Raw genomic sequence first — 12,236 nt, forward strand, 5'->3', positions numbered from 1 at the left:
CTACCAGACACAGCCAAGCTCCACGGCTACCAGACACAGCCAAGCTCCACGGCTACCAGACACAGCCAAGCTCCACGGCTACCAGACACAGCCAAGCTCCACGGCTACCAGACACAGCCAAGCTCCACGGCTACCAGACACAGCCAGGCTCCACGGCTACCAGACACAGCCAGGCTCCACGGCTACCAGACACAGCCAGGCTCCACGGCTACCAGACACAGCCAGGCTCCACGGCTACCAGACACAGCCAGGCTCCACGGCTACCAGACACAGCCAGGCTCCACGGCTACCAGACACAACCAGGCTCCACGGCTACCAGACACAGCCAGGCTCCACATAGAGATGGCAGAGATGGTAATAAACTAATTTCTGTGTACAAAGCGCTGAATGATGCAGCTTGTAAAGTATAGGAAGCAGTAATGGTGCTTACTCCTCCCAATCATTGTGGGAGAGAGCAGGAGCTGTTGAGTCTCAGCAGATCCAGATCAGCATCAGAGCAAACTGATTTTCTCTGTAACATTAGGTTCCCACAAAGAGTATTTGGTAAGTTTATGGCGTTATTAACGCTAGGTAACAAGAAGTATCCAAAATAAAGTGGTTTTATTTAAAACACCCAAAAAAACTGTAGCCGAAAAAAATTACATAAAAATGCATTGAAAAAAATAAAATAAGCGCTCAAAAACGCAATTAGCTTAATTGGTATAGAAAATCTGCAACATCAAAAACTCACCAATTACTCATCATGGGAAGTTCGCTTAACTGGGGCTAATATACCAGCCCCAGTTACAGAGGAAATCGAGAATAATAAAAATGTATTTAAAAATGTTGAAATATTCCCAGAGGTTCCCTTATTGTGTAAAAGTGGCACAAATGTGGGAAATAAAAAAAATAAATCAAAAACAAAAATTAAAAAAAATAGCCACCTCTAACCCAAACAGCTATTTCTAGTCCCGCTCCAATAACAACAAAAAAGAAATCCACAAATATACAAAACATTTTAATGTCACTGTGTGGACTTAAAAAAAAAGTGAAAAAACCGCCACACATTTCCTTTTCCTTCCTTTACAATTTCCCCTCATGTGATGAAAACTTTAGGCCTCTTAAATGGAATTTATCTGCAGGTTTTTGCTATGTAATCGGAGAGCACCATGATGTACAGTGCTGCTCACCATTCATTTTTTCATAGACTGTACAATATCTTCATAAATAAATGGAAATGTACCAAAGTTATATCCTCAGGATTTTTTAAATAGTGGTCCAAAGTAATACAATAAAACATTGTTTTTCAACTTTCATGTTACAATTTCAAAGAAAAAACAGAATAAACAGCATGTGCAGCAATAAAGCCACTCCTAATTAATACTTGGTTGCACACCCTTTGGCATTGCTGACAGCCTTGAAACGTTTCTTGTAGCCATCTATAAGCTTCTTGCACTTCTCAGCTGGAATTTTTCTCCCATTCTTCCTTTGCAGTTTGTTCAAGCTTTTGAATGTTTGCAGGTTCTTTATCCCAATGGCAGATTTTAGCTCACCCCAAAGATTTTCAATGGGATTGAGGTCAGGACTCATTGCTGGCCATTTTAAAACAGTCCATTTTTTCTTTTTTACCCATTCCTGTGTACTTTTGGATGTGTGCTTTAGATCATTGTCTTGCTGGAGGACCCATGATCTTCGACTCAAACCAAATTTTCTTACACTGGGTAGGACATTTCGCTCTAAAATCTCTTGATTATTCTCTGACTTCATTATTCCTGTGATACGGTCAAGGCCTCCAGTACCAGACGCAGCAAAGCAACCCCACAGCATTATGGATCCTCCACCATGCTTAACTGTTGATAAGGTGTTCTTTTCCTTATAAGCTTCATTGCGCAGCCTGTAAATAAACTGTTGCTTTGCATTGCCAAAAAGCTCTATTTTCGTTTCATCTGTCCAGAGAACATTTTCCCAGAAGGATTGTGGTTTGTCAAGGTACTCTTTGGCAAAGATCAGTCATTCCTTTCTATGTCTTTTCTTCAGCAATGGTTTCTTCCTTGGCCTTCGCCCATAAATCTCTGCTTGGTTTAGTGTGGGGCGTATGGTACTTGTTAAAACCATGACCCCAGACTGTTCCAGGTTAGCCTTCAGGTCTTTGGATGTTTGACGTGGTGTTTTTTCCACCAGTCGTACCAACCCTTGAAGACATCTCATCAATTTTCCTCTTTCCCCTACGTCCAGGGAGGCTCTTGAAGGTTCCATGCTTGGTAAACTTCTTAATAACATTACACACTGTTGAAGCAGGGATACCAAGGTCTTTGGAGATGGCCTTGTATCCTTTGGAAGTCTTGTGTTTGCTAATAATAGCAGTTCTGATGTCCTCAGACAGCTCCTTTGTCTACACCATTGTGGCAAAGGAACAGGGCCTACCATGTGGCTTTTTAAAACACTGAAGTCATCATTCATTGGCTAATTCATATCACATGGACACCGACAATTAATCACAGGTGAATCTATTTTGTAATTTACCACAGGCGAGTCAAAATGTGTTTCCATACTAAATTAATGTAAAGGGCGCCAATACCAGTGTCACAGCAAGCTTTAGGTTTTTCTGTTTTTCCCTCCCATTGTTTTGGGTTTTAAAATTATTGTTTGCTTATCATTTGCTCTTTTGTATTTAACATGAGTGCTCTATACAAAAAATCTGTTTCACTGGATTCATTTTTTTCAGGAGGTATTCCACATTATGTACTTAAACTTCATGGGTGTCAATAATGATGAGCAGAACTGTAGGGGTTGAGACCCTGATTCCAGCGATGTTTCACTTACTCGGTTGTGTTTTGCTGTTTCAATACAATTAGGGGCAGCATGGTGGCTCGGTGGTTAGCCTTGTTTATGTTCTCCCGGTGTTTGCGTGGGTTTCCTCCGGGTTCTCCGCTTTCCTTCCACACTTCAAAGACATACTGATAGGGAATGTAGATTGTAAGCCCCAATGGGGACAGTGCCGATAATGTCTGTAAATTGTCTGAACTGTAAAGCGCTGCGGAATATGTTGGCGCTATATAAATAAAAAAAATCAAAAAAAATCAGTGTTTTATCAGCAGGAGATTAGCACTACAGGACTAAGTGTTTTGTGCTTCCTGGTCCAACTCTGCCCATACCACTGATCAGCAGCTTTCTGTCAACATATAGTGTACATATATGGGGCTATAAGCAGCTCAACATTCTGAACTCTGCTAGATCTGCAGCATATAAAACTGGGATTTTATAAAAACTGCTGCACCCAGTAAACTAAGTGACACATCGCTGGAATCAGAATTGTGCACGTACCACACTCACACATTTGTAAAGAGAGTATGGAAGACTTACTGTAAAGGGAAGCAGCATCTGCATCCAACTGGTCCCTGTACAGACTAGTCAACCCCTAACCGCACAACTAAAAACACCACCATGGACCTGACTCCCAAAAGGCCGTTGAGGGGTTTCTCGTGACTCCTGAAGAACCAGATGGGAGGCTGCAACACACTGCCAACAAGGGGAGATGCAGGTTTGCAGGTGGACACTAAGACCCAGGGTGAGAAACTTAAAGCATGTTCATAAAAGAGGAGAGAGGGAATAGTAAGGAGAATCAAAAAATAAATTGTAAAAAGCTAAATGTGCTGGGAAGGTAGAGAAACTGACACAGAGCAAGAATATAAGCAGTGTAAATCCAGCAGGGAAAATACCTTTGTTAAAGGGCTGGAACTCCTTAGCACAAGTCTACCTTAAAGTATAGCCAGCAAGGAAGTGCAGTGAAGGGATAATATATAAAGCCCCACCCAGAATTTGATAGCTCAAACCAAAATGGGAAAATGGAAAACACCTGGAAAGGAGCAAACGAAGAAGGGAAAAAATAGACAATGGGAACAATCATCATTAGTACAGGGAAGGAAAAGAGCAATAGCCCAACAGAAAGAACAGACCATGAAGAAACAGGTTACCGGATTGAATCCCCATACCGAGCTATGACACAGGGTCTCTGCCCCTACGTCACGCTGCTGTCAGATTACATAGCAAAAACCTGCAGGCAGATTCCCCCCAATGGGAGCCTGACAGTCTCCAATTAAACTGTAAGCACAGTCATATAGGGATCTTCGAACCTATAGAACTATAAAAATCATGCCTGTACTATAGATTTTGCGGCTTTCATTTGCTGTCCAGAAAAAACACAAATATATACATCAGGGCTCCTCGCTGTAACTTTGGCGTGGCCAAGGGCTCCATGCACCGTTCTGCCGCCTCAATTAGAATAGGGTGCACTGCCCTTTAGCCTGCTTGCCCAGAGCAAGCACTGCCTTAACTGAATCATACGTGCACACCGACACTACAGGAGCCCAGCAGTGTGCACAGTATATGCTCTCCTTCCTAGCTCCTGACAGTAATGGCCGCTCGCTGCACGCACAAATCAATTAAGGCAGAACTCAATTTACGGCAAAGCTAAAATCAAACCTGGACAGTTTGGGGCACAGTACTGGGAACCCGTATACCTGGATGGCTGCAAACAGTGCAGTGAACGGTCTTTTTGATAGGCTTAGCGCTCATCGTGGGATCGTCAAAATGTTTCCTCCACTGGTGAAACCTAAAAAGAGGAACAGAACCGTGAACCAAAGAGAACAAGACCAAACCTCGCAAACCTACAGCCCTTGTTGTAAAGTCCTTCATCCTATATAGTCCTTCTATATATAAAAAAGTATTACATTGTTTTCTAAATACCCTTTAAATCAGTTATTCCCATTATTAAAGGGGATTTGTCAGCAGGATTTCATCCCCTAAACTATTTATATGTGCATGTTGTTCTTTTAAAGTCAAGTCCAGCAATACCTTTACATGGCTAGTCCGTTCCTCCGTTACTGAGAAATCAGCCTTTGAATCGATATGCAAATGAGGCTTAAGGACTATTGGAGATCTGAAGCCTCTGTCACTCCAGCTCTATTCCCCGCCCAGTGCTGCATCCTGCTTCACTGATGATACCTTTGCCTAGAGTCCCACAGCATAGAGGCTGTCAGGAGAAAGTGGAAGTGGGTGAGGAATAGAGCTGGAGTGACAGAGGCTCCAGATCTACAATAGTCCTTCAGCCTCATTTGCATATCAATTCAAAGGCTGATTTCTCAGTAACAGAGGAATGGAGTGGCCATGTAAAGGGATTGCTGGCCTTGTCTTTGAAAGAGCTACATGCGCATATAAATAGTTTTGGTGGTAAAAATCTGCTGAGATTTCCTTTAAGGTTTATTCCCCCCAAAATCTAAATTTTCCCTATCCGTAGGAAAGGGGGTAACTTAGTGATTGCTGGAACTACCCCTCGGGCCTCTACAGCACGGTCCTGAATGAGTCAGAAGCTCGGCCTCCACTCCATTCATTGTCTATGGAGTTGCAGCTTTTTTTCAGGAGTCCCAAAGACAATGAATGAAACGGAAGCAGGGCACGTGCACCTCCAGTCCATTCAGGACAGGGCTGCAGCGCCTTTTTCTCAGAGTTCCAGAGCTCCATTCTAGGGATCGCTGGGGGTCCAATCGCTGGGACCCCCAGTGATCAGCAAGATATTCCCTCTTCTACAGATATGATTTTTTGGGGAATAACCCTTTAAAGGGCATCTGTCAGTAGGACCAGCAAGCCCATATGGATAGCTTAGGAGGGTCAATCCTACTAACAGATTCCCTCTAAAAGAGTTTGTACCGAGATTTGAAATTATCTACTATCAACAGGATAGGTGACAACTTACTGATCGCTGGTAACCCTACTAGGATCCCAACCGATCTCAAGAAAAGGCCTATTTGAATGGAGTGGACGTTAAGCATGAGCAACCCCGCTCTATTCATGCTCTATGGGACTGCAGGAGATAGCCGAGTGCTGACGCAGTCCCAAAGAGAATGAATGGAGCAGAGCTGCGCATGTACATCCGAGTTCCATTCAGACGGGGCTCTTCACAGCCCTGTTCTCAGGATCGGTGGGGTCCCAGAGGTCAGGTGGCAGCGAGTAGGAAGTTATCCCCCATTTTACAACCCCTTTAATATACAACTATTAACAAAAATCAGTAAACAAAAATTGCAATGTGCGCTGGGGTCCCACCTCTACATCTCTGAATATAAAAGCTGAATATACTGGTTATTAAATGTCCCTCTTACTAGCTTAGTAGTCTGGAGTTCAAATTGTCCAAAATGTGAATGAATTGATGCTGCAGAGTATCTCAACACACTCACTGACAATCCTGCTGTGGTCTGCTGGTATCCATAATGCAGAGTATCTCAACACGCTCACTGACAATCCTGTGGGCTGCTGGTATCCATAATGCAAAGTATCTCAACATATTCACTGACAATCCTGCTGTGAGCTGCTGGTATCCATACTGTAGAGTATTTCAACACACTCACTGACTATCCTGCTGTGGGCTGCTGGTATCCGTGCAAATGGTCCGGAATGGACAGTGCGACTGGAGTAAAACGTATCAGATGTTCCCTGTTGAGAGCTTTCAGTGAAGCTTTGAGAGCTGTCTGTGGAACTTAAAAATTAATAAAATTGCTTCAAGTATGTGAGCGGTGTTTGGACGGCAGCACCGTAACAAACAAAAGGAAACCAATGATCCTACACGTTACGAAGGTATCACCCTTCTTCCTCAGGGATTGGAAGAGCCTAATCTCTGAGGGAGAAGGACAATACCTTTGAAACGCCCTATCCATTCCGGACAATTTGCACGGATCCAAGCAACCCACAGCAGGATTGTCAGTGAGTGTGTTGAGATACTCTGCATTATGGATACCAGCAGCCCACAGCAGGATTGTCAATGAGTGTGTTGAGATACTCTGCATCACCAATTCATTCACTCACTTTTTGGACAATTTGAACTCCAGACTACTAAGTTAGTAAGTGGGATATTTAATAACCAGTATATTCAGCGATACAGAGGTGGGACCACAGCACACATTGCAATTTTTGTTTATTGATCACTTATTGCAATGTTTGTTTATTGATTTTTGTATCCCTATTGGCGTAGGATTGGCGGATCCCTTGCCACTTGTGGCAGCAGTGGTGCATACACCTGGGTGGGAGCGCCAGGTTTCAGTGTCTATTTGACAGTTTTTATTTATTATTAACAAAAACATGGGTGGGCAACCAAAGGTCTGCAGGCTGGTGTCCACTAATTCGGTGTATAATACACGGCTCATTAGTGCAGTTTTATGCCTTGTTTATGCTCATTTCAGCCTCCTATTCAGCATTTTATAGCTCTGCGGGGCTGGTGGGGGTATTGGCAGCAGAGCCTCCATTTGTACTAACAAGCCATGCACTAAAGTGTTCACCCATGTGTGAAGCCGTCCACCTACAATTAAAGATTTTATCTGCTTGTGTGGTCAACACTAATGCAAGACAAGAAGACAACTCAATGCAACCCGTACAACAGTTTTATATTGATAACCTATCTTTAATATAGGTCATGAATGTAAGACTGATGGCGGTCCAGCACCCAACTCCAATCAGCCACTATAATCTCCGTCAATGGCCAGATCTACACAGTGCACAGAGTGAAATAGCACAACTCAGTTCATGGGGTAGTGGCCGCTGCTGAGTCCTGAAGAGATGGAAGAGGAGCTGAACTGCAGTCCCCAGTAGCTCATGCCCCGGTATCAGACCGCAAAAACAGGGCTTTAAATTAGCGCAATCTGACTTGTACGTAGCCTATAGATGCTTCTTTATGGGCAGGAATCGTCCCGTGAAAACGGACATTACACTTCAGATGGGGCTCTGACGTGACCTCGAATTCTTCTCAAATCAAACGGAGAAGTTCAAATAAGGTGGATTTCTGGTCCTATCAAACTAAAAGGGGTATCCTCATACAGACTGCTGGGAACCCTACCTATTTCCAGTACAGGGTCCCTCTCATCCCCAGTTCTGACTGGTGCCGTGGCTTCTGTGACCAGAGAAGTGGCTGCTCCTGGGCGACTCTCTACATTTATGTTTAGGAGTTCCGAAAACAGCCGAGGGCACGTTCTGGATGTTCTCATTTTAGAAGAAGCCATTGATGGGGCTCCATGAAGTCAGAGAACCAAACAAATAAGGAAAAGCGGAAGATCTCACTGGAAACTTTAGTCCACAGTTGGCTCTCCAGCACGTGTCAGGAAGGGATCGGTTCTCCTGTAGAGCACCAGGCAGGTTCTTCTGACCACACACTGATGGCATATCCTGCCATGTCGATATGACAAGTCAAAAGGGGGTTTTTTTTGTTTGTTTTTTGGTAAATTTCCTCCACAATTACAAATAAATGTGATATTTACTGCGAAAACCAAAATTCTGGTTAAGTCATAAGAGAGAAGCCATCTTACCTCTGTAGGACACTCTCCCCATTGAGGGACTTCATGAACTTCATGGCCAGCTCTCTTCCAACGCCAGGCAGACCCTTCAAAAACACAAAAAAACATTGGGCGGTATAAATGCATTTCTCACTTAGTGTTGTGGTGATCTGAGTGGTGGTACTCCCAGCGATCAGCAACTTATTCTGTGAATAACCGATAACTTGCAAACCCTTTAATGTAATCCAGAGCTGTATTCATGAATCTGCAGACATTGCTCATGTCTCACTAAGTGGTTTTGGATGTTCTCGTCAACAAGCTTGCCGACTGTTTCCAACAGAATTGTGATTAAGGTGCCTATACACCCTTTTCTGACAAGCTAAGCCTATGTTGGGCGCGTCTGTTGCTTTCTCATTTTCTACAAGAACAAAGGATCGGACATATTGAAATCAAACATGCCCAACCTCTCTTTCCCTCATCATCTCCAATAGGCAAGAAAAGGGAGGCACCCATACATTGGACAACTTTACATAGGATGAATACTATATAAGTAATGAAGTTAAAATAATTTTACACTTTAAGATAGATGGTTTATCCAGAGAATAGACAATCAAGATTAGGATGGTGGGGGATACTGTCTCCTGATTAAAGGGGCCAGCGCATGCACTGCTACCAGGCACAGCGCGCCATACATTTGGTTGGTATTGCAGCTCATTGGTGCTTAGTTCAATCCCTATAAATGGAACTGAACTGCAATACCAGGCAAGGCCACTGCTAAATGTACGGCGCTGTACCTGATAAACAATGAAGGGGACCCTTTATTGCAGCCCCTTTTAATAAGCTGATATGTACAGGTGAGCGTAGCTTTAACACACCAGTCTTATACCAAAGAATAAGTCATGAATATTAAAAGGGGTTGTCCAATACTGGATACCCCTTTATTTATGAGCCAAGGAAGATGAGAAAAAAAAAATATATATATATCTCTTTATCTATCAATAGATACACACTCAATAGATACTTCCGTAGTCAGCACTGCGTCCCCTGCCAGTTTTGCCGCGATCAACATCCAGCAGGGGCAGCATGTGAGCGCTGCAGCCGGGCAGCGACGCAAAAATAATTTTTTTTTTTTTCTTTTTTTCTCAACTTTCTGGACCCATTAATAAAAGTGTTATCTAGTAATAGACGATACTTTTAAAGTCCCTTTAAAGAACAAAATTTGTTTTATTCATTTAAACAATGTACTGATTAGCTTTAGTGAATACAGTGGAGGCAGTATGTGACCGCTGCAGCCCGGCAGCGATGCAAAAATCATTTTTATTTATTTTTTTGCTCAACTCTTAGGACTCGTTAGTAAAAGGATTGTACAATAGTAGACGACACTTTTAAAGTCCCGGAAAACTTTTAAAGAACAAAATTTGTTTTAGTCGTTTATACACTGTACCGATTAGCTTTAGTGAATACCCCGTATTGGGGCAGATCTCCTGCCAGATAGGCCGCTCATCAGTGGAGAATTACTTTTCCGAATGAAATTGAAATAAAGGAGTTTTTTTTTTTTTTTTTTGGGCAGATGCACAATCTCCAAAAAAAATACAAACACGGATATGTGAACATCCCCATAGACTATCGAACACGTACGAGAGAAATGGAGGTCTGAACGAAGCCTTATGCTGCAGGGTCTCACTGGCCTCAATTATACATCGTTGTCTTCTCTCCGCAGCACAGAGGAAATGTGCAGAGCTCGGCACTCATTGCTCCGCAGCAGATTGTGCTGATTGTGAACTTAGACGGCGGAAATATCAGTCTTGGATACTTGACTGCTCGGCTGTGCGGTGCAGGATTGCCTATGACAGCTCTGACTATACGTCTCACACAATGCTGCTTTATGATCTGCGTCTCCAGGAAAAGATAATTTTCTCCTTACAGATGATAAAGCTGGAGGCCGAGTGCTGCCATCATCATCACATCTGGGGCTCCTACTGTTTGCAGAAGGAAATGAAGCATTTTGGAGGATCTGCAAAAATATTTAGATTTGAGACTCCTCAGTGGTTGATACCTTTTAATGGCTAACTGAAAAGATGGTAACAAATTGCAAGCTTTCGAGACTACTCAGGTCTCTTCATCAGGCATAGTATACCACAAAATCTGAAGAGTCACATATTTATACACAATAAGGCACACAAGAAAAAAAAAATGCAATAGGTAAGACAGGTGATGAAAAGCAGAGTTATTATGGAAGAGAAACAGTTCTGGTTATAAATATTTTAGCAGTTAATAGATAAGGAGTGTGAAGGTTTTATTGTCCTGTGTCCAGTGTTGTGATGACCTCACAGGTCTGAGAGTCTGAGGGGCACATTCCTTAGTTGATGTAGAATGACATAAATCCATGCGACATTCATTCCTGCTCTGAAAGTGTTAAAGGTCATCATCAGTTTATATTCTGAGAGTGATCAGGGGAACAAAAATGTTTGGCTACAGGTAGATCTATTCTTTTTTCTTTTATTGTGTGGCGATGATGATTCATCCTTGTTCTAAGTTTATGCCCTGTACCCCTACATACAGACCCCCAGCTGGACATTTGGTGCATATAATTAAGTACAGTACATTAGATGTGATGTAGCTGAAAGTACCTGGGATCTTGTAGTCCTGATGTGAGTTGGGGATCTTTATCTTGTCCGTGGTCATTATATATGGACTGGTTTTACATTTTTTCTGGTTGCAAGGAAAGGTACCTGTAGCTGGAGGAGATGACAGGGAGCTTCTGACAATGGTGCTTCTTAGATTTGGGGGCTGCCTGAACCACAGATGTGAGGGGTCTGGAAATATGGATTGTAATCAGGCATCTTTTTGTAGTAAGGGTTGTAGTTTCCGTGCAGCTCTTCTTAGCGCCTCCAGATATTGGATTGTAGGTGACTACTAGAGGCACCGATTGCTTTCTTGTTTAGTTTTGTAATGTAGGAGATGATTCCTTGATATTCTAGTGGCTCTTGTAATCTGGTTCTCAATTGTTCTCGGATGTTAGCCCTGTTTCAAAAAGGTCTTTCTGAGGCCATCTTTTCAGTTAGCCATTAAAAGGAGGATCTGCAATAATCTACAAGGTTTTTTGTAACGAGTCCAGTGCAGTCTGTACGCAGCGTCCGTTTCAGCTCACCTCTTCCACCCAATATTTTTACTTAAAGGGTTTATCAAAAAGAGACTAAAAAAAAAAAAAAAGTCTAACTTTTTTGAGCAAAATTTGCTTATATTAAACACTTTGACTATACTAATGAACCAGGACTGGGCCGCCAGGGGAGACTGGGCCGCCAGGGGAGACTGGGCCGCCAGGGGAAACTGGGCCGCCAGGGGAGACCGGGCCGCCAGGGGAGACCGGGCCGGGTTCAGTAGCTGCAACCAAGCTCCTGGACACGAATGACTGTCCCTCCAGTGCCGATGTCTGCAGTTTACACTCTTCGCGGCAGCTCTCTTCCCCTTTTTTGCTATGTAGTGGGCTCGCCACCGAAGCGTCGTCTTTTGTGCCACAAATTAATGTTCCCCTACACATTTACTAAAATTAAAAAAAAAGTAGAAAACCCCTTTAACACTTTAAAGCTTCACGATTCGATGAGGGATATATATGATACGGAGCAGGTCTGGGGTGTATGAAGCTGCGTTATACAGCCGGCATCTGTCGATTGGTATTTTAGGCGCCACATTGCATCCAGACGTCTGTTTGGAGCCCATCAGCCCCTATGACTGCCATATTGGTACTCCTGTGAAGCACAGCTGTAGAGAAAGGCGATTTGTCCCACATAGAACATTTGCAGTTTAAAAAATAAAAAGGGAAGTAAAAGAAAAGAAAAGAAAAGAAAAAAAAAAGGCTTTTCAAAGAATCACATGCATCTCTAAATGGTAGGAATAAAAACTAATGAATGGTGTCACTGAAAAAATACAACTCATACGGCTATG

The 12,236-nt window shown here is 43.0% G+C and overlaps 1 protein-coding gene across 1 annotated transcript in view; it reads right to left on the reverse strand.

The window, feature by feature from the left end:
- The window catches only part of GEN1 (GEN1 Holliday junction 5' flap endonuclease), a 61,281-nt gene that overhangs the window by 18,227 nt on the left and 30,818 nt on the right, over nt 1–12,236 (reverse strand). The window contains exons 6-7 of the mRNA XM_073674122.1: nt 8,325–8,398; nt 4,500–4,591 (exon numbers count right to left, since the gene is read on the reverse strand). Of these exons, the coding sequence (XP_073530223.1) occupies nt 4,500–4,591; nt 8,325–8,398 (166 nt within the window). The remainder of the gene's footprint in view (nt 1–4,499; nt 4,592–8,324; nt 8,399–12,236) is intronic.

Source organism: Phyllobates terribilis, unplaced genomic scaffold (genome assembly GCF_046119375.1).
Source record: "Phyllobates terribilis strain yellow unplaced genomic scaffold, ASM4611937v1 Scaffold_3__8_contigs__length_932513732, whole genome shotgun sequence".
In the NCBI taxonomy this organism is placed as follows: domain Eukaryota; kingdom Metazoa; phylum Chordata; class Amphibia; order Anura; family Dendrobatidae; genus Phyllobates; species Phyllobates terribilis.